This window comes from Sus scrofa, chromosome 15, assembly GCF_000003025.6.
Source record: "Sus scrofa isolate TJ Tabasco breed Duroc chromosome 15, Sscrofa11.1, whole genome shotgun sequence".
Lineage (NCBI taxonomy): Eukaryota > Metazoa > Chordata > Mammalia > Artiodactyla > Suidae > Sus > Sus scrofa.
Window position 1 is genome coordinate 139,607,187 of NC_010457.5, and position 22,137 is coordinate 139,629,323.

The 22,137-nt window shown below is 65.1% G+C and overlaps 1 protein-coding gene across 1 annotated transcript in view; it reads right to left on the reverse strand.

Annotated features, from left to right (window-relative positions):
* The window catches only part of KIF1A (kinesin family member 1A), an 84,218-nt gene continuing 65,518 nt past the window's right edge, over positions 3,438-22,137 (reverse strand). Inside the window, 11 exon segments of the mRNA XM_021074861.1 lie at positions 3,438-6,410; positions 6,772-6,890; positions 7,771-7,963; positions 8,185-8,340; positions 9,537-9,661; positions 10,460-10,537; positions 10,946-11,146; positions 11,615-11,760; positions 12,057-12,118; positions 13,010-13,143; positions 14,097-14,211. Of these exon segments, the coding sequence (XP_020930520.1) occupies positions 6,368-6,410; positions 6,772-6,890; positions 7,771-7,963; positions 8,185-8,340; positions 9,537-9,661; positions 10,460-10,537; positions 10,946-11,146; positions 11,615-11,760; positions 12,057-12,118; positions 13,010-13,143; positions 14,097-14,211 (1,372 nt within the window). The 3' untranslated portion in view covers positions 3,438-6,367.

Consider the following 22,137-nt stretch of genomic DNA (forward strand, 5'->3'; position numbering starts at 1 on the left):
CAGGGCACAGTGGGACGGGGGGATCAGCAGGGCAGGCCGGCCCGTGGAAGAAGAATGCCACCTCCCGTGCCCCATGTCCCAACCCCCATCCCCTGCAGAAGGCCAGACAGAGCTGGGAAGGCGGGCTCCGAGCGCGGGGCAAAGGCCCGTGTCCAGATCCCTCAGGACACGGTACAGGGGACCCCCACCCCCCACCCCACCCGGTGCCCACCTGGAAGACCCCCAGGCCCTGCAGCAGCTGCTGGCCTCCCTCACAGCCCGTCCCTGTCCTGCCGTGCCTCACGTGCCCCTCAGTAGACCGCAAAGACCACCCCTCACCACGACACCCCCTCCTCCCCAGGGAGCCGTCCCAAAGGTCCTGCGGTGGCCGCCACCGCCGGCAGGAGGGTGAGAGCCGGGCCCGGCCACCCTCGCCCCAGTCGGGCACCGCCTCCCAGGCAAGTCACAGCACATTTCCTGGGGGCTCACACCCGCCATGGCGTCCTGTGCTCTTGCCACAAAACCAGTCTTGCTGCGCAGCGGGCCCTTCATCTGCCCCGGCCCCACCCCGTCAGGTCCCCTTGTTCTGATTCCCTCCCAGCACCTGGCGACCCAGACCCAGGGAGGGTGGGACCCAGCTCCTGGGACAAGGAGCTGATGTTTTTAGCTGTCCAGGTACATGATTTGAGGTTCAGAACTCTCCCAGAGGTGGGAGCAGGGTGCGCTCAACCCCAGGAGGAAGGTCCCCGGGGCAGCCATGGATCTCCCCCCACCCATCCCCTGTCCCCAGACCTCGCCCTGAAAGGCGGACAAGCCTCCAGACTCCGGCCTAGGGTGTGGGTGCCTGTCCTTGACTCCTGCCGGGGCCCCACCCTCTCAGAGTCACAGGGAATGTTCTGGAAATCACAGGGACCTGGCAGCTGGGTGCACAGAAGCCAGGGATGAAAGACATGTTTGCCTGCTGAGGTAGGAAGAAGTCGCTCTGGCTTAGGCATGAGTTAACCTGCTCTTATGCCGCCTGGGACAGCCTGGCTGCGGTCCACCTGCCTCGTCATTAAAGGAAAGGGCGCATCGACCAGAGGGGACGCGGGCCCCCGTTAAAGGCCGATTTCCTCATCCTCTCGGGATGCTGGTGCTGGTGCTCCCTGGGTGACGAGACTCCCTTCCCGGGTGCAGAGGCCACGCTGGACGTGCTGGACGTGCTGGACGTGCACGGGCTGCTCGTTCGTTTGAAACCTCGAAGGAACGCATCCCTGACTCATTTGATGTTTTGTTCCGACAAGACAGGAACCTGTGCTGAAAACCCCGCTTCTCTGGGACACAGAGACCTGGGAAGCTGCGCTCAGGACCGCAGCCTTCGGTTTGGTTTAAATAAAACTCAACAGTTTTCGACAACACGGGGTCTCCCTCGGGGCTCAGGCAGAGAAGGGCGTGTGCCGTTGGGGGGCTCTCTCCGCTCCGGGAGCGGGTGGCCCTTGGCCCGTTTGTAACCCCACTCCCAGCGGGGCCCCGCTCTCCAGCTGTCCACCCGGCCGCTCAGGTCAGAACACTCAAGAGCCCCCGCAGGAGCCCCGTGGTTACCCACCCTGAACAACCGGCATGAGCGAGTTATTTCTAGACAGGCCACCCTGCGTGTTCAGCTCACCCCTGAATGTGTGAGGCGCGAACCTCCGCCGTGGGACAGATGCGAACACCCCGGTCGCCCTCCTTTCCTGGAAAGGACGTCTCTCCAGAAAGTCTCAGGTCCCTTGCCCGTCGATCCCGCCCCAATCAGAGGGGTCTCGTTCCTGCTCCCCATCACCACAGAAAGAGTCGCAAGGAACGGAGTCCGGGGCCGCCGGGGAGGCGGAGGGTCCTGTTCCTTGGTTGCTCCGGATGAACCCCAACTAGTTTGTCCACTTTCCTGATGATAAACACACATTTAGGTTCTTGTTCTTTTTCTCTACGAATGCAAGTAATCAGCGCGTACATATAGGTCCTTGCAGAGAAATGTTTCAATTTGGGGTGGGGGGTTAAATACCTACAGAGTTTTTCTAGACCTCAGGGTGGATGAGTGCTTGTTCGTCTAAGGTGCAGTCACAGCTGCCCCCAAAGTGGTTGCAATTTTTGCCCCCAGGAGCGAGGGATGAGACACGTGGTGTCTTTGAAGTTGGTGTTGTGAAGATTTTCATGTTTTCCTTTTTTCAGCCGCACCCTCGGCATATGGAAGTCCCCAAGCCAGGGGTTGAATAATCCCAGCCGCGGCTGCAACCTACACTGCAGGTGCAGCCATGCTGCCTCCCTAACCCACGGTGCCTGGCCGGGGATGGAACCTGCAGCCCAGAGCTCCGGCGCCGCCGCCAATCCCGTTGAACCACAGCAGGACCTGCCGCATTTCCTAGTCACCCTACTGCTTCCCTCGACCGCGGGACGTTTCCCTGACGACAGCTTGTGCCCTTCTTCCGTTCTGATCTGTGCGCCTTTTCTGTCTTGATTCTGCCCCGTTGCCCTGGTCGGGCTCTCCACGGCCACGCTGAATGGGGGGCGGAGGTGACAGAGGACAGCTTTTGTCTTGTTTCCAATCTTAAGCGTGAAGCATTCCCGTTTTGGTACACGTAAGATGTCCACTATAGATTTATTACAGGTATCCTTTATCAGGTTAAGGAAGTCATCTATTTAAAGTTTTAATGAGCAATGGATTGGGGTGGGGTTGTCTTTCTTTTTTTTTTTTGGTCTTTTCTAGGGCCACACCCTCAGCATACGGAGGTTCCCAGGCTAGGGGTTGTATTGGAGCTGCAGCTGCCGGCCTATACCACAGCCACAGCCACACCAGATCCGAGCCGCATCTGCGACCTGCACCCCAGCTCACAGCCACGCCGGATCCTTAACCCACTGAGCAAGGCCAGGGATACTAGCTGGATTGATTTCCACTGAGACACGACGGAACTCTCTGTCAAATACTTTTCCTGTGTGAAGAGATGATAATAATGATTTTTCTTTCATTAATTTAATATAACGAATTACACTGATTGGTTTGTGAACCAAACTTGTATTCTCAGGAGAAACCCAACTTGGTCGTGAGGTATCAACCTTTTTTTTAAGTGCTGCTGCATTCAGTTTGGTAAAATGCTACTGAAGATTTTTGTTTCTATGTTGATGAAGGATATTGGCCTAGAGTTTTATTTTCTTATAATATCTTTGTCTGCATATGATACGAGGTAATGCCGACCACACAAAAGGACTTGAGGTTGTCTGGACACGCGGCTGGCATACCTGCGGGTACCTGGAGGACACAGGCAGGTGCTCCCACAATAAACACCCTCTTGCACCTCTGACCCCTCGAGGCCCTCCCCTCCCTGCCTCACCCCTGGGGAGGTGTGTGCTGTCTCCAGGCTGGGCTGGACCCCTGGCCCTGCGGCTCCTTAAGGCCCAGCAAAAAGACCCGATGCAAAAACAAAACCACAGCGGAGACCCAAGGGTCTGGTGTTGCATAAAGAGCCATGTTTATTTCTTAACCGGACAGAGCCTCAAGTGCACACACGCGGTACAGGAGCCTAGAGCCTAACGCTTGGGTTTAGGACATCAGGGAACTAGTCACAGCGGGATGGCAGTTACGGTGCAGGGGCTGGGTGTGCCACACAACCACATATGTACAAGCCACGGGGAAACTCAGGGGACGGCTGGCTGCAGGGAGCACGGGCCTGGGAAGAGGCCCCAGCCTCCTGTCTCTCCCGGGGAGTGCTTGGCCAGCCCCAGGGATAAAGGAGGGGCCTCTGGGGTCCCTGGGCTGGAGAGAGCCGCCGAGGACCAGGGCAGCAGCCCACGCGTGTCTGTGACATCAGCCACCATAAGGGACCCTCCTCAAGCTCCCGGTCAGGTCAGCCCCAGAGGTGCTGGCGGCGGGGGGGTGAGGGTGGGGCGGGACTGGCGGGAGACCTCCCCGCAGCCGTCCTGGGCGTGTGTGCGCGTGTGTGTTCAGTGACCGGAACGCTGGCGCCTTACATTATGGACTCAGAGCGAGGAGGCCTTGAGACTTACAGGCATCTCCACACCCACCCTGGACACCAGCGGGGTGACACCAGGGTGGGGCCCGACAGCGGGGAGCCAGCGTCTCCCTCCCTGGGGCCCCTGCGGGCGGGCTCACCTCTCCCCGGAGGACAGAGCGCCCTCCCCGGGAGCACGACCCTCCCTCAAACAAAACGAGGCTGCGGCCTGTGCGGCATCAAGCGCTGAAACAAAAATGGTCCAAGACATGCCTCTGGATCCTCCTTTCCCTCCCTACTTGCGGGACACAGCCCCTGGCTCTCCTGACGGCTCCCTACGACCCGAGGCCCCTCGGGGACTCCAGAGCAGCCTCCCACATCCGAGATGCGGAAGCCGAGTCCCACACCACCTCCCCCTGGCTGAGACGGCACCGGGCAGAAGCAGCCTTCCCGACCCCTCGACGGGAGTCTCTTCCCAGCAACTCCGTGTTTCTGGACTCAGAGCCAGGAGCTGGCGCTGAAGCAGGCCTGAGGGAGGAAGTGATGACGGGTAGGGGACATCAGGTGGCCCACACCTGGCTCCCGCTCGCTGCCCAGGCAGCATGAGGCCGAGAAGCAGCCCTGGAGGCCTCCATGGTCACGGAGGCTCCTGAATTTGGGGCGGCTTCCAGAAAGCCTCCCGAGGCCCCCTTCCCTCAGCCCCGCCCCCCTCAGCAGGTGCTCTGCAGGCTGGCTGGCCCCAGACACCTGTGCCCTGGGGGAGAGGGCCCACAGCCTCAGGCTGGCTGACCTGAGTGGGCCGTGGCCTAGGCCTGGCAGCTCTGACCTCCCTGCGTTTCGGACCTGCTGGTCTCAGAGAAACTCCCCCACCTGCTTTCCCTCCCTGCCCTCCAGGCCATCGTAAAAGCCAGAGGGCGTGCTGGTTCCCAGGGTGCTGTCACCCCTACTCTCTGCGTCTCGGCCTGCACCCCAGGGGACACCCAGAGGGAGCACAGGCCTCCAGCTCTCTGCACAGTGTTTGATTTCAACCCAGAACAGGAACCCTTGCTGCCCTTAGGGGCCATGGCGGGGACGGGTCTTGGGCTGGGGCACTATTTTCCTTGAGCTGCAGGAGGCCAGCTGTGCCATGGGGGTAGGTACAGGGCCCTGAAGACCCCAGGCCTGTGGTTTTTCTGAAGGGTTTATGGCCTGGGCACCGCACACAACAGACTCTCAGCCCGGGGCTGACTCCTGCCCCAGACACGGGTCGCACAGGGGACGAAATGGATATGTCACAAGAGGTCAGGATGGGACGCACGTGGCACTCTCAGACACATGAGGAAGCCCCCTGCTGACATGACCCCAGCGCTGGCCGTGCTCACCTGACCCCAAGGGTCACATGTCTCGACGGGCCCCACAGAAACTCCTCTCTTGGGGCCGACAGGAGAGGTCACAGATTTCTTCCGGCGGTGGCCTAGAGCTCAGCCCCGTCTCGCTGCGGCTGGAGGGGCCGCACCATGTACCTCTCACTACCTGGACCGTCACCCGCGACTGCCTCCAGAGCCAGCCTCCTGCCTCCGGCCAGCCAGGTGGGTCCTGCCCCTCTCCCTCCTGTTCCCACCAGGCCAGCCCCACAGCCCGGCATCTCCCCTCCCATGCGCTCCCCGGGGACGCTGCCAGTGTCATCTTGGACACGTGCATCTCAGGAGGCCGCTGTCCAGGTGACATGTGGGCCCCACCTCCTGCTACAAGTAACGCGCACCGCCTTCTGGGCTCCTGGGACGTCGGGCGTCAGCCCCGACATGCGCACACACACACCACCCTGGGCCGGGGCCTGCCCGACGTGCAGCTGGGGAGAAGCCTCAGCTCCGGCCCGGGCAGGTGCACTTCCCGGGCTGCCAACCAGGAGGTGCCCAGCCTGTCCAGATGCCTCCTCACCACGGTCCCCGAGGCGGCTGCCCCGACCCGGCCTGTGCCTTGGGTGTGGGAACAAATAGGGGCGGGGCCCCTGCGCCCTGCAGGTCTACGTGAGGGTTAGAAATAAATACTTATAAATAGAACACAGTCTTAGGGTTAACTTCTGAGGGGCTGTTTCAATGTCACTAACTAACGTATGTTAATTAGAAGTCTGTCTATACTTAAAAAAATATCAGCGGTGCCCCTGTGCCTGGCGCCCTCTAGCCTTCCGGGCGGCGCCCAGCTCTCCCCACCCAGGGCATGTTCTGGAAGAAAGGGCAACAAACACGGCCTCTGCTGGGAGCACGACGGGTCGTGTGGTAGGTCCCTGGCCAGAGGTGGGCTCGCAGGGCCCAGCGCGCCGTCCCCAGGAGGAGGGGGCGCCTGGGCTGTCCGGCGGGGGCAGGGCTGGGTGGCGGGTGACACGACAGATGGTGACGAGGACGGGGGAGCGGGGTCGGGCCTGCTGGCTGTCCCGGGAGGGCGCTGGCTCAGACCCGCATCTGGGCCGACCTCCTCCTGGAGAGCTTGGACCTGGGCGGGGTCGGGAGAGAAGTGGGGGTCAGGGTGGGCAGGAGGCGCCAGGATGCCGGCGTGAGGCGCAGCCTGGCCCCGCACCCGCTTCCCCCATCCACCCCCCCAGAGACTTCATCTCCACTTCCCGTCCGTGTGACCCGGAGGGAGCAGCAGCCCCCGCCCCGCCCCGGCTCCTTTACCGAGTCCCTGCTGGCCCCCGGCCTGACCACCGGCGGGCGGTAGCTCCCCCCACTCGGGCCCCCTGGTGGGCCCAGTCCTGAAAGTGCCAGGGATCCACACAGGTCGTGGGGCGCAGCTGCCTGAGGACGGGCACGCGGGTGGTCAGGAACGGCCCCGACCCTCCGCGGGAGGCGCTCACCGTATGGTCCCGGCCAGGAGGGGGTTGAAGGCGTACAGCCAGTCGTGCATGTCCTTGTCGCTGTTGGCCTGCAGCAGGATCCCACGGTGCTCCGTGCACACGGCAAACGTGTTGGGGGTCTGCAAAGGGGGTGCCGTGAGGAGCCAGCCACCCTCAGTGCTCAGCTCCTGCCGTCGCCACCCCAGAGGGACTGGGCAGGAGGGGAGGGGGCTGCCCGGGGACCATCGGGGGCTGGGAAGCAGGAGCAAAGACCTGCAGGAAGGGCAGAGCTGCGCCAGCCTCCCTGCCCAGAGCCCTTCCGGAGCCTCTGAGCTACGACCCCCGTCTCGTCTCTTCCCCGCGGCCGTGCCCCAGGGCTGCCCTGTCACGGCTCTGTGTCCCAGAGGGATGCGTCAACTCCTGAGCCAAGGTCCCTGCCCATGGGACCCTGGCTCAGCTGCTTGGTCCAGACGTGTCGTCCAGGCCCCAGGAATCCTGGCATCTTCTCTCAAGGCCAGGCCCGCAGCATGGCAGGCTGAGCTCACACGGTCTGCTCCCCTGACAGGGAGTCAGTGCCCGGTGGGCACTGTGGCCACCAGCCAGGAGGAGTCGGGGCTCCTCATGCACATGTCCTGGGCCACCGCCGGCTTAGAGAGGAGCAGAAGCAAAGCCAGGGGGACAGGAGCCTGGGCTCTTGAGCCCACTGCCCTGCCAGCCCTACAGGGCTTGGTGACACCTACTACAGGCACCAGGGTAAGGACTGTGTGGTCAGCCGTCCAACAGGAGAAGGCTGTGTCTGCCCCACCCATCGCCGCTGGGCACCAGGACCAGGAGCCCCGGGGCTGGGCAGAGTGACCCTGGGACACGAGGGGCAGAGGGACGGTGAGGCTGACCCCGATGTCCTCGATCACGACAGACCGGCCTGGACGGCCCAGTGGGGCAGCGAGCGGCCACAGGGCCCGCAGAGGAGGACCCGCTCCCGCCCGCTCCGGCCCCAGGGGCCCCGCAGCCGTGCCGCACCTTGAGCATGGCCTGCTGGTCCTCGCTGTACTCGACCTGGGCCGTGGACAGGTTGAGCACAAACCTCTCCACGGCGTCCTTGTCGCTGTTGTACATGTAGGCGTAGGGCCGCCGCACCACCACGAAGCGCTTGGCCCAGCCGGCCGTGTGCGGCTCCAGGAAGTGCAGGTACCCCTTCTTGGAGACGATCGGGCTGGGGGGACATCCGAACCCCGTGTCCGCAGCTGCCCACCAGGTCCCCAGCCGGGGCCCCCAGCCCTAGCTCTGGTCCTCCTCCTGCCCTTCACGTCTGCTCCTTCTCCACGCCTGCCCTACCTCTGGGGGGTGGCACCTGCTTGACCCCCTGGCGCGGAGCTCCCCCACTCTAGGTCGGGGGCGGCCTGCCTGTCCTCGCAGGGGCGGGACCCCACGCACCTGACCCGGATCTCCTGGATGTCGGGGACCAGCAGGCGTGGGGTCTCCTTGTCGGCCTCCGATGCCCCCCGGGCAGGGGAGGGGAGCTTCTTCGAATCTGCCTCCGGCAGGGGCTCGGGCTCGGGGCTGGCCGGCCGGGAGCAGGGCTGCGGGGTCCTGGGAGAGCGGGGGGGAAGCCACTGCACTCCTGCCTGGAGGCTCCTCCCCAGCCCGGGAGCCACCTTTACTGGCCTCCCCACGGCCAGCGTCATTCCCGAGCTGCTGCGGGCACCCTTCTCGGTCTGCCCGCCATGCCCGCCTGATCCTAGGATGACGCCGTGCAGGCAGGTGGGATCCTATCGAACGCGGAACCTTCTCCCTTTGGGTGTCCTGACACCCCCCCCACCCCGCCCACCCCGGGAAAGCGGCACCAGCCTCCATCTCCAAAATTCAGCTGAAGCCGACTCGACTCTCAGGGACAGTCTGCATGGAGGGAGCTGTTGGTCTGCGGCAGCCGCCAGGCCCAGAGTGACCAGCCTGGTGGCCAAGGAGGCCCAGCGCCGGACGCTGCCCAGAGGGCTTGATGCCTTTTACTTTGCTTTGCTTTTTAGGGCCGCCCCCGCGGCACCTGAGGGTTCCCAGGCCCAGGGTCAAATTGAAGCTGTAGCCACCAGCCTACACTACGGCCACAGCAACGCGGGATCTGAGGACCTACGTCCTCACGGATGCTGGGCAGATTTGTTTCCACTGAGGCACGACAGGAATTCTTTTTCTTTCAAAAAGAAAATCTGGGGAGTTCCCGTCATGGCTCAGTGGCTAACGAATCCAACTAGGAACCATGAGGTTGCGGGTTCGGTCCCTGCCCTTGCTCAGTGGGTTAAGGATCTGGCGTTGCCGCGAGCTGTGGTGGAGGTCGCAGATGTGGCTCGGATCTGGCGTGGCTGTGGCTGTGGCGTAGGCTGGCGGCTCCAGCTCCGATGAGACCCCTAGCCTGGGAACCTCCACATGCAGCGGGTGCGGCCCTAGAAAAGGCAAAAAGAAAAAAAGAAGAAGAAGAAAATTTGGAGCTAAAATCTGATGGGTCAGACAGGAGTGGTGTCTGCAGCGTTGGGAGGGGATGTCAGGCGGGTTTAAGGGCTCTGGGCCCAGCTTTGCCCTGTTCGCCCCACTAAGTGCTGCCCGTGAAAAGGGCTTTTTGTTTCGTGTTTTGGTTTCATTCCTGACTTCCCAGTAAATCTACGCTCTAGCAGAAAATGACCTCAGGCGAGGTCCCGCCAGCCTGGCCGGGCAGAACCTTCCCCCCGGCCCTGGCCTAGATGTCACTGGTCAGCTCACGGGGGGGAAGCTCCTCCAGGAGCCGGGAGCTCACTTACCTCAGGTCAGGGGCTCCGTACCGCCCTTCGACCAGGGAGGGGCAGGTGGAGGAGGGGGTGAGTGTGGCCGCCCCCAGAGGGGACATGGACGGGTCCCGCAGCAGGGTCACAGACATCTCGGAGAGCTGTGGAGGAGAGCGAGCCCTTGGGGGGCAGTCTCGGGGCCCTCTGTGGGAGGGGACACCCCTGCAGCGGCTCTTCTGTTTACGTTTTACCTCCCGTTCAGGGTGCCCCCAACTCCAGCTGCCAGCCAGACCCTCTTCCCAGGCTCCGGCCCTGGCCCAGCCCCTGTGAGCCCCCGGCCCGGCCTGCCAGGACCACAGGCTCTACCTGCCTAAGGGGTGACTCGAGGCTGTGAGCTCCAAAGACGGCGGGAGGACCGCCGGGTGGGGGCGGGAAGGTGGCATCTCTGAGCCCCGACTTTGGGATGTGCAGCCTGACAGCCGCGGCACAGGGAGGGAGAGGGAGAGGCCAGCGCAGAGGACAAGGGCGGGCCAGCGCGAGGACCGGTGATGGGCCGGGGAGCCGGGAGGGAGGTCTGGTCGCGGCTGGAACCAGGTTGGCGCTCTGGGCCTGATGCAGTGCAGGGCCAGCCTCCAGGGCTCCACGGGGGTCAGCACAAGAGCTGGCCCAGCTTAGAGACGGGTACAGGGCTGCAGGGCCAGGATGGCTGCCCAGGGGAAAGAAGGAGGCTTGGCCAGCCCAGGACAGAGGCAGCGGGGTGAGGGCCGGGCCGGGCAGGGGCCCGGGAAGAGAGTGGGAGCCCGGGAGGGCGCCAAGAGGACCCAGCTGACCCCTGGCTGCCCGCCCTGCACGGACCCCAGCCCCTTGGCCCTGAGGCACCCCTCTAGCTGAGAGGCAGGCTCCAAGCAAACCCTTATTGCCCGCTCTTGGTGCCAAGGGCCCCTGTGGGCCCCGCCCACCTTGCTCTCGCTGGCGCTGATGCAGACGTGGCTGTGGGTGTACTCTCTGTTGAAGGAGTGGGTGAGGAGCCGTAAGCACTGCGGGAGAGCAAACGCCTGGTCAGGAGCCTCCCAGGACCTGGCTCGGCCACTGCCTGAGGGCCTGGGCGCCCTGGGTCAAGGTGGGCACACCTGCACACCTCTCCGGGGATGGGGCCGTGGAGGAAGCCTCCTCGAGCAGTCTGGGGCCTGGATGCGGGGGCAGCAGCGTCCAAGTGCAAGAGGCCCCCCTGCCAGCACACAGGGCTGTAGGTGGTGAGCTCCCCATTAGCACAGGTACTCAGGAGAGGGGAGGTCACTGCTTGAGACAGCAGGTTGTAAAAGGCCCCCAGTTCCAATGTGGGTTGGGGGGGGACAGGGTCAAGGTGATTCTATGGATTGTCCTTCTCCCAGGCCCCGGCGGCCCTGAAGGGTCACTGGCACCAGTACTGCCCACCTGCCACCCACCTTGACAGCCAGCTCCCTCTGCCTCTCGTTGGGAGCCTCCAGGGACGACGGCCGGCCCTCAGCTGCAAGCGGGGAGGAGGCGCTGGACGAGCTGTGGGCCTCAGAGTCCTCGCTGGAGGCGGGGGACAGGGCCTCGGGGCCGGGCCGCTGCGCCGTCTCCAGCTTCTCCCGCAGCAACAGGTAGTGCCTGGTCTTCTCCACCTGCGCCGCAGAGCGCGCGGCTTCACCTCTGCGCCCGCCGGGGTGGGGCGGCCTCTCGGAGCACCGGTCAGGCCGCCCCGCGTGTGTGCCCCAGAGCCCACAGACCGGCTCGAGCGCCCACAGTGAGCAGACGGACAGAGCGTTCCCGCGCCCACTTCCTGGGGGGGCGTGTGCCCGCGGCCTTGGTCTCTCGGGAAGGGCCCAGAGGCAGAACATGGGTTCGCGCGTCCACCTCCCCACTGCGCCCTGGGCCAGGGGTCAGTGCCCAGCGGCAGGACACTGGCTGCCCCGCCGGGAACCACAGAAGGGCCTCAGCCCTGCCCCGCCCCCCCTTTCTTCCCAGTTCTCCTCTCGTCCCTGCGACACGCCTGAGAGTCGCGCTCAAGGGTACACCTCCCGTTCCAGGCCGGTGGCCGTTTGTCCTGTGCCCTGAGCCCTGTGACGGGTGGTCATGCCGTCTGCGCTCACCTCCTGCAGGAGACTCAGCTTCTCCAGCTCCCACTGGTGGTCCAGGATGAGGCTGTCGCTCCGCGGCCTCCAGCCCGCCAGATTCTCCTCGCCGCGCACATAGGCCACAGAGGTATCCAGCACCCGCCTGCGGCGCCGCTGTGTCCCTGGAGGGACCCGGGGACACGCTCTACCTGTGGGCTGACCCCCCAACGGGGGCGGGCCCACCCGGCCCCCAGAACCAGAGGTCACAGCCGTCCCTGCCACCCCCCTGCCGCCTGTCTGGGCCACACTGTCCTACAGCCCCCCAGTGACTCCAGAGGGAACATCGGGGCCCCAGGTGAGAGACCCTCCCGAATGGCAGGTTGGCCAAGGTCACCCAAGTGACCCCGGGGACTCAGTCCCTGGTTCCAAGAAAGTGCCCCCGCCATCCCCACGCGGAGACAGCAGGACAGATACCTACCTGGGCTGCCTGCATCGGCCACGTGGCACAGGCTGAGCTCGTACACGCCCGTCACGCGGTTGCTGCAGGGAGGGTTGGGGACGCTGTCACCGGGCAGGGTGACAGACGGGCCCTGACTCTCACCACCTCAAATGCACACTGAGCACGAGGCCCACGGCGCCCCAGGCCAGGAGGCCTCGTGTGGGGTGGCTGGGGTGTCAGGGTCCCCACGAGACAGTCCATGTGCAGAGCCCATCCCAGACACGTCAGGCCTCCTTTCTCTTGGGACCCCTGGTTCTCCCAAGGGCCCCCCTCTAATCTGCTGGCGGAGAGGGGCCCACGCTCCCCGGGTGACCTCCTGGATGACAGAATCCTGGCAGCCCAAGGCCATGGGGTCCTGACCCCCACACCCCTTCCTCCCAGCTGTGCCCAGAGTGGCCGGGACGCAGGGCTCACGGGACAGTGGGGGGGCCTCACTGAAGGTGAGGGTGACCCTCGGTGGTCCCGGCTGCTGGGGCAGGGCACCCTCCTCACGGCCTCGATGACCCCCCTGCCCCCGGAGAGTGAGTGATCAGAGTGCAAGAAGGGACAGCTGGTCCTGGTGTCCGGCTCCCCAGGTGGCACAAGCGCCCCAGAGGCACAGGCTCAGCCCACGTTCTTCCAGAAGCGCTGTCCAGAGGCCCCCTTCCCAACCAGCTGTTTCCCCAGCTTCTCCCACCGTGTGGGGTGCGCGGTCCCAGTAGCACAGGGCCCTGTGGCCCCAAGACCTGCCCCCAGGACCCCCGGCCCTCCTGCTGCACCCCGCAGGCAGACCCTGGCTCTCATGCCCCCGAGCGTGACATCACTGTCCCCACAAGGGCCCGGTGGCCTCCACTGATGACCTGAGTGAGACAGACCCGGGAGCCGGGGCGGCAGGGAACAGGGCGGGTCCACCCTCTCGCGGGGCTGTCCCCCGCCCACCCGGGCAGCCTCACCTCTCCGAGGCCCGCAGGCTCCCACTGCCGAACAGGTTGCGGATGGAGCGTGAGGCCGGCAGCTTGGCGTCGCGGGAGTAGAAGACCATGCAGAAGTCCTTGGTGATGACGGCCGGCTGCGTGCAGTTCTCCATCTGCAGAGCGCCAGGTGGGGGCTCGGACGTAAGGCCAGGCCAGGCCACCTGCCCCAGGCACCCCCGGCCCCTCTCCTCCGGGCACCACGGAGTCACAGCACCCACGGGACCTCCCTGGGCCCTGGGGCAGCCCCAGGCCCAGGTGGGGCCTCTACTCCTGGCTTGAGCCAAATCCTGCGGTAAGAGAGCCGGCACAGGGCTGCCGGGGCCAGAGGTCTGTGCAGGGGGCCCTCGGCATCCCAGACCCGGCCTCAGCTGCCTCGCCGCGGAATCGGGGCCACATGCTCCCCCACGTGAGGATCTGACTCAACCCTGTCTGTGCACCCACGTTTTAACTCTGAAAACAAAATGCCCCAGGAAATTACTGCACAGCGAGGGAGGGGCTGCCTTCGCCCGATCTTTTGTCTTCCTGAGTCCCAGGGCGACTGCCGACAAAGCTGATGTGTCCTGGGTCTGCTGAGGCGGGGCCCTGCTGGTGCTCGCTCAGCGTGAACAAACCTCATCCCGCGGGGCAGCCTCTGGGGCTGCCTTACAGCCGGAGTTAATCAGGCTGGGGGGGGGGGGGTGCCCTGCCTCCACCGTCCCGCTGACGCTGCCAACACGGAACCCCAATTCTTTACAACTGTGCACAGCCAGGAGCATACAGGCCCCCAGCCTCTTGTGCTGTGAATGGAGATCCCAGCCTGAGACCCTGGGGATGGGGAAGGGGAGGCCTCTACTTTTGAAACAGAGAGGCAATGTCTGGTGGTGCTGCAGCCACCGTGGAACCCCAAGGACAAACCCACACACTAAAGATCGCAGAGGTGGTTAACTGCGAGCCATTAAGAGTACACGGATTTAACTCAGGGACTTAAGAAGCCCCGAGAAGGTGAGAGGCACCCCCACTGCCCCTTGGCAACAGCGGAGGCCTGGGGACGGGCGGCAGTGGCGGAGCCCGGGCCCGGGCTTCTTGCCTCGATGTAAGCGGAGAGCGTCATGTAGATCTTCTCTCGATACGGGGTGACCCGGTTCAGCAGCAGAGAGTTGTGCATGGAGCTGTCCCACGCAGCCTCAAACTGGTAAAAGGTCCTGGAAGGAAGCAGAGACCAGGTAGAAGACGACGGCGTGTGGGCGGCTCGCGGCAGGATGGGGACATGCAGAGGGACAGACACAGGCGTGTGGGCCACCCACAGGGAGGGCCACTGTGGCTGCCCGTCCAGAAGCCTGGGTGTCGGTGTCCAGGGAGGACGGGCCTCTCCTAACTCAGGACCAGGCCGGGCGGGGCACTCCGGATGCCAGCCCAGGCTGAGCCCAGAGCGCTCAGCTCCGCGCTGGGTGGGGGGTGGGGGTGTCAGCCCGAAGCTCTGGAGCCGAGGCGGGGACAGGGGGCTGGGGAGGGAGAGGCAGGAGGAGGAGGAAGGAGGCTGTGACAGCGAGGAGGGGACGGGAGCAGAGAGAAGGGAGAAGGGAAGCCAGGGGAAGGGGCGGCCGGCTCCGCCCAGCCTTGACCTGAGCGAGGAGGCGGCCGGTCCCTCCCGGGGCCCGAAGGGAGCATGCCCGGCCTTGCCGAAACCCTCCATGGCCATTCCTCCACCAACCGACGGGGCCTCGGAGGAGGATGCTGGGGCGGAAACCCAGGTGGCCCCTCGCAGACAGTGTGGCCTTGCACCACGTAGCACAGAGCAGGCAATGGGGGCTTCTTTCTGTCCCAGTCTCTGACCCGGAAAGGAATGACCAGCGTGTGAGCCAGTGGCCTAGAAACCCCTCCGAGGGCAGCTCGGGGCAGTCCTGGGGACCAGGGTGTCGGTGCCACGGCGACTCGATGGCCTCCACTCCAGGGCAGCATCTCCTGCTACGCGACCATCCGGTGGCAGAGCCTAGACTCTGGCCTCAGGCTGGGCGCGCGCCTTGAGGACGTCACGTCTGAGCTGGGAACCGGCCTCCATCCCGCGTGGCCGCTCTGCGTGCCCCGGCGGCCGCAGCCTCCCCCGGTTTCCGCCCGAGCACCCTCACCCGGACACGACTGAGAAACACATCAACACCCACAGCCGGCCGCAGCACAGGCCCCTCACAGCCGGGCCCTTCGGAGGAGCCAGCCCCACCCAGGAGGGCAGAGGGCAGGAGGGAGGCCAAGATGGGTCACGGACAGCACCACGGCCACCCCTCTCTCCATGGTGCACTCCAGGGCACGGGAGAAGCAGCAGGACAGGGCAGGGCCACTGCCGACACGTCCCCGAGGACAGACACCCACAGGAAGGACGTGAGGGCAGAGGGGGACCAGAGACGGGCAGAGAGCGGGAGGCGTCGGAGAGAAGAGACTAAAAGTCGGGAGAGGACAGACGAGTGAGCGGAGAAGAAAGGGCGCTGGACCCAGGTTCACCTCCAAACGAAACGCTGAGGGCGGAAGCAGCCAGGACACACGTGTACACACACAAGAAATTCAGGTCAGAACAAGCGCCGTCACCCGGCCCGGTCCTAGCTGACATGGAGCAGTGGGCGACACGCCGCACCAGCCTCAGGGCCGCTGACCCCCAGTCATGTGGCTCAGATGTGGCCCAAGGGGGTGGGGCTCCCTGAGAGGGGGGCCACTCTGAGCCCCCAGCCCGGGCACTGCACACACCCTCCTCCCCGCCTCCACAGCGAGAGCCTGAGGCCATGCCCAGCAGGACCAGCCGGGTGCCTGGAGCTGCCACCCAGGCGCAGAGGGCAGCCCGCCCCAGAACAGCCCAGCTCCAAATGCCACCTCACAGCAGGTGATCCTGGGCTGTCACCAGACATCTCTGTGCCCGGTCTCCTGGACTGATGCTGGGCAGTCAGCCCCCGCCTCAGCAAGACCTCCTGCGAGTTAGGGGGGCCGTGCTGTGTGAACCTGCACCAGGAGCCCTGTCCGCGGCCCAGGAGGCCTGCGCCCCGGATCCTCCCCTGGCCCAGGGCCTGGCTCGGCGCTGCCGCAAACGCTGCTAAAGGAGGCCGAGGCTTCCTTCTCCCGCCAGTGCTCTGGGTGTGAGGGCCCAGCCCATCCCGGCAGGTGGCAGAGGGGCAGCCCACCCGCGTGGGACCACACAGCCCCGTGGCAGGCCCTGAGCTTGCTGAATGGGGTGTGGCAGGCACTGACTGGTGCCCGCTCCATCAGGTGGCAGGCAAGAAACTAAGACCCCCATGGGGAAGCGAGGACACCCCCACCAGGACTCCCCTTGTGAGCAGGCACAGGACCCCTCTGGGCACCAGGTCACCCAGGAAGGGCACCCTCTTCCTGCAGGCAGCTCACTCTATCCCAGGGATAGTCAACCCCCCAGACACAGTTCTAAGGAGGATGTGTGGCCCAGACCTGGGGCCTCTGGACTTGCAGCCACCTGCACCGCCAGCAGCTGGTCAGCGATGCAGATTCTCGGGCTCCACACCCACCGAGGTAGAAATGCTGGGTGGGTGCCTCCTGAGCAGAGCATCAGAGCCCCGGCCCACCTGGCATCTTGCAGACCCTCTGGAAACAGGCCCAGAGCAGGGATGGCCCCTTCCTCCCTCCAGCGAGTCCGCCCCTGCCGGGATCCTGGACCTTCACCTTTCAGCCTGCAGGCCACGTCGGGGGGCCCCGTGTTAAAGAAAGGGGTGGCAGGGGGGCCAGGCAACACCCATAGCAGAGCCCTCGGGGGTTCCTGCAGAGCTCCCCACTGGGCGTCCTCCGGGGCTGAGTCTCGGGGTCCAGGACCGAGGCGCCCCTCCCTCAGTCGCCTCCGGTGCCCGTCCAGGAGCCCCCACTGACTTCCTGACTCTGACAGGTTCAGGCTGGGTGGGGAGGGGTCCTCTCTGGTGACTCTCCTCCAGCCAAAGGGGTCAGACAGCAGGGCCAGAAATAGGATCACCCCAAATTCCACTCCCGGACATAGAGCTCAATGCGCAAGCAAGCGAGGACCCGCAGGGAAAACTGACAACTCGCTCAAAGACAAGTTCTGTTGACAACAAAGACGTCTTATGTTGTAAAATCTCTCTTCAACCCCGCTTCTGGCTCAAAAAGCTGTGACCATGTGGGCCGAGACAATGGTCCTGCCAGACGACTGCGGGGTGCGGGCGGGCGGTCCCTGTCCCCTCGGGTTGGCAGGACAGGAGCCATGTCTGTCCTGCCTGTGCGCGTGCGCACGGGCGCAGGGGGGTCCGGACTCGCAGGGCTCCCCACACGAGCGCTGGGTCATTCCGAGCGTGACCACCTCCCCTGCGCCGCTGCCCCCAGGGAGCCTTAGACAACTTCTAAGGCTCAAGGCTCCAGGCGGGGTCAAAGGGCATCCTGCCAGGGCGTCTGTGGAGACGCTCAAGCTTCAACGAGACTCATTCCGCTCTGAGAAGGACGCTTCTCGAAAAAGCATCCCTTTGAGGAGCGGCCCAGGTTCCGGGAAGGCAATCTGACAGGCAGGCTTCCAGAACCGAGCCCCGGACAGCGGCAGGGGGCTCCTCCTGTGCAGGGAGGGCGCGGTCGCCCCTCAGCCTCGGGCCTCTGCTCAGTGTCCGGATGCCACAGAGCAGTGTCGCCCACCTGGCCGCGCGAGAGCTCCAGACCAGAGGGACAGAGGGCCTGGGGTGGAGGGCGAGGGGACGAATGAACTCCCCGCCGGGCTCTGAGCTTCCCGGGGACAGACCCTTCCGCTCAGCCCTTCCCCCCACCCAGCAGCTCCCGTGTGATGGATGAACGAACCGCTGAGGGTTGCGGCACGTAAACGGTGCAGCCGGGCAGGACCAAGGGGACGCGCCACGAGACCCCGTCCTGGACCCTGCCCGGGGACCAGCCTGGGGAAGAATCGGATCCCGCGGCTGGCGGGATGTGGGGGTCACTCTGGACTGCCCTGCTCCCCAGCCTCCCCATCAGCACCTCCGCGCTTTAACGGGTCTCGTGGGCTCTTCCTGCCCCAGAAGCCCTGTGCCCCCAGCAGGAGCGTGAGCCTGGGTAAGATGCAAGATCCTGACAAGAGCTTTTCATGTATCATCTCACTTAATCTCACGACTTCCTCAGGCAGGGCCTAATAAAATGCCCATTCTGAGGACCGGGGGGTGGAGGGGGGACGATGACAAAGTTCTAGAAGATTCTGCCCCTTGTCCACATTCACCCAGCCAGCCAAGGCCACAGCCAGGCTGCCCGGCCCAGTCAGGGCAGCCCCCAGCCCCAAGCCCACTCCCGATGTCGAGACTGGACTCTCCCATCACATCCCTGCCCCTCAGAACAGGGGCCCGTGAAGCTGTCGGTCCCTGCGCCTCTCCTCACAGGCCAAGTTCACTGAGGGCCAATGCGCACGCCTCTGGAACTAGGGCCTAGAGCCCCCTGCTGAGGGGCAGGGGGAGGGCCTCGCAAAGTCTGGGGGCTGCTGAAGGAGGAAGATGGGTGCCCCTCCTTTCCCGGTGCCACGTCTCCACCTGGCCACGAGGTACACTTTCATTGTACCCAGAACCCTCCTGGCACAAGGGACTTGAACGGGGGGCCCAGGACGAGCCTGAGCGGCCCTCGCCTCTGCAACGCTGGCCTGGCTGTGGAAATGCCAACAAACGAAACGCCACACACGTCCATGGGACCGTGCCGATGGTCCCGGAAGTTCCACTCATCAGCGAACCGGCCCCTGCATCGGGGTCCCCCCAGGGACAACCTGAGCAGATGGGATCCCACCCCAAGCCCTCTGAGAACAGGGAGACTGTCTGGGTGGCAGCCTCCTTTCAGCCCAGCTCACCTCCAGGACCGGCCAGCCGGCCGCCACCTCCAGCAGGCCCTCCAGACCGCGAGAGAGGCCGTCCCTGCTCTGGGCCTGGCAAGGCTGTGACCCTCCTCTGGTAGAGCCGTCACTGCGGTTTTCCTTGGCAAGGCCCCTGCCTCACTCAGTTACGTGTCCCCAGGGAGGGCCTGCAGGTGCCTCTGAGAAGGAACTGGCCCTGGAGTGGGTGCATATGCTTGTGTGCCCGCGGGGACACCCCGACGGGAAGCCCAGCCTGCTGGCCATCCTGTGGGGCCTCAGTTACAACTGCTCAAGGCATATTCACAGGGCCCTCGTGTCCTGACCCATCACAGCCATGACCGGACAAGAACGCGGCCTCAGAGGGTCCTGTTGGGCCCACCCTGGGCTCCGTAGAAAAGGGCAGCCACTACCCCTGCCCCACTCCCTGCAGCTTAAAGGCTCAAACATTCAAGCTGGACGCCTTCCTGCTGCTGCCTTCATTCTTCAAAGCAGCCACCCACAGGGCCGTTGCCCCCAAGTTCAGGCCACAGTCTACAGACGCCCAGACGCCTTGACCCCCTGCTCAGAACAGATTAGAGTCTCACGGATGAAGTCTGGATGCGGGTCTGGGAGGCTGTCCACCACCAGGGTCTCTCAGCCGGGGCTGCACTCAAATCGGGGAGAGACCCGCTGTCCCCAGCCCAAGAGCCCGTGACGCAGGGGGCTGGACCTGGGACCCCCCGAGCCAGTCCAGAGACCGGGCCCTTCGCAACTTTGCTGCCCCCCTATTTCCAAAAGGGCGTGTGGTGGCCACGCCGGGAACGAGGCTGGAGCTGCCTGCCTGGCCAGCGAGGGGCCCCCCGAGGCGCGGGAGGCGCAGAGCGAGGAGGTCTCCGGCCGGGCTGCTCCTATCTGCCCTCCACCCGTGCCCGCTACGGCCCCCCTCCCTCGTTCCTCTTTCACTTTGCAGGGAGTCGGGCTGGGGGAGCGAAGGCAGCCTGGCCGGCCCGCCTGCATGCGGGGCCCCTGCTCTCGCTGGGGGTCGGGGGGGAGGGTGGGCAAGGCTCAGGGGCAGGTGGGGGAGCGGGGGGCCAGCCAGTGTCTACCAAGGGCGGGAAACTACCAAAGCAGCCAAAATCAAGAGTGGGGGCGGAAGGGACTCAGCCAAGGGAAGGTGATGGGAGGAAGCAATGAAAAGAAAGGTACTCCGAGGAAACAAAACGAAAAAAGGAGAAACGAGGAGGGGGGAGCAAGTGTGGGAGGGGCCCAGAAGCCGAAATGAAACCTCGGGGCTGGGGGCGGGGGTGAAGCCGAGGGGCACAAATGATACCTAGGCATGTCCGAATCAAGAAACTGCCTGCAAAACACAAACAATCACAGGTTAGTGAGGGGCGGGCGCCGGGGGCTGGGCAGCAGGGCAGGGGGGCGGCGGCAGTGAGGGCAGGGGCAGCGCGGAGAGAAGCTGTCCGCGGCGACGGGCCCACTCCGAGCCGGGGGAGGTTGCAAAGCGTGGGGCCTTTGAGCGGGGAGGGGGTGGAGGCCGAGGCAAAGCGGGGGGGGGGGGGGTGTGCAGCCCAAGGCTCTAAGGCCCGAGCCAGGCCTGGGTCTCTGAGCCTCAGCGTCCGTGGGGGAGAAGGGCCTGCCTGATCAGCCTCAGAGCAGCCGGGCCCCTCGCGAGGGTCCTGCTGGCCTGGTCAGCCAAGCCTCAGAATGGCACCTGCCTAGGGCCGCCCGCTGAGAGGGTCCCTGAGACTGCCCCGGGCAGGACTGGGGCACAGCACAGGCAGGAGCCAAGCGTGGGGCCCAAGCGGCTGCGGGCAAGGTGGACAGCCCCAGCCGGTGGACCAGCCTCCTCATCCTTGAGCCACGAAAGCCTTGACTTGACGTCTCCCACAAGAGCTGCCCTGGGACTGCCTGGTGCCCACAGCCCCGGGGGAGCAGGACAGAAGCCTATCCGAGATGGGTCCTGCGACCTCCAGGAGCAGGGTGGATCTGTTCAGCCAAAGCCCTGCGGGCCTGAGGTCGAGCCCGGGGGCTAAGCCCAGGACGAGGCCCCCACGTGTCCCAGCAGCCGCGCTGGCCTGAGCACAGGCCCCCAGAGACACGGTCCTCGGAGCAGGGCGGCAGCCCAAAGGCACCCCCACCCACTCTCTTTCTCGCCCCAAGAATCCAGGAGTGGCCAGGACAAAGGAAGGGTCAGAGGTCAGGGGGAGTGCTGAGGTCACTGTCCAGGTCCAAAGCAGCACTCAGCGTGGCAGAGGGACCCCTCCCGGGAGACAGAGGCCCTCCTGCCCCGGGTCCCAGTCCCTGAGAGCCCAGACACAGCAGCCCATGGGAGTGGGCACGAGGCCCTTCTGCCAAGTCCCCAGGGTGTGTTCTCACAGCGACAGCATCCCCCACCCCTGGGCCTCACCGCGCCCTCTTCAGGTAAGCCCCGCCCCCCGTGAGGACACCCCCAGCATTCTTCACTCCACCCCTTCCTCCTCAGGACTTCTGGAAGGTTCCAGGGCAGGAGTGGAACCAGAGCCACTGTGCCCGTTGGGGTTGCCGCCCTACCCCCCAGACTGCCTGTGCTGAGGGGTGGTCCTGACAGCCCGCTCCCCAGGGAGGCTGTGAAGAAACCGAGCTCCCTGTGGTCTTGGGGAGCCAGCCCTCCTTGCAAGTGCGGCCCCCACTCCCCCACGCACTCCCAACCTCAAGACACTTGTCCTGCAAACACAGCCGCAGGAGCCCGCAGGGACGCCCATGGGTCAAGCTCACGGTCAGCACCCAGCTTCTGCCTGGTGGGCCAGGTTGAGCCCTCGGACTTGAGCGCCCCTCCCCGTGGCCCCAACCCCCCAAAAGCATCATCTTAGACACAGCCAAGCCTGCCGATGCCCCCGAGGAGGGTGGCTCTTGGCCGCTGTGAGCAGATCCCTCCCTCACGTCCCACCCAGCCTGGCAAACCCTGCCAGGGGCGTCCCGGGGGCTCCTGCGCCCATTCGCCGCCCCCGATGCAGCCAAGCTCAGACTGCCCAGGCTGCAGAGGGAGACCTCGGACCTCACTTGGGCGTGGAAAGGAGCAGCCCCGTGAGAAGGAGCACGTGCCAAGCCATGCCAGTGGGCATACCCTTACCCCCACCAGGACTTTGGACTGCCAACCTCGTGTGACCCTGAACTTCTCCAGGACCCCCAGCCCGAGGACCCCTGCCAGACGGTAAAGACTTGCCCGCAGCAGTGTGGATGGGAGATGCAGGCCTGTGCCCCCTGCCGGCCCGCCCGCCCTCGGAACTCCCGAGGACAGGATCGGGCTCGCCGCCAGCAACTCCCACGGGGCCCTCCATCGGGT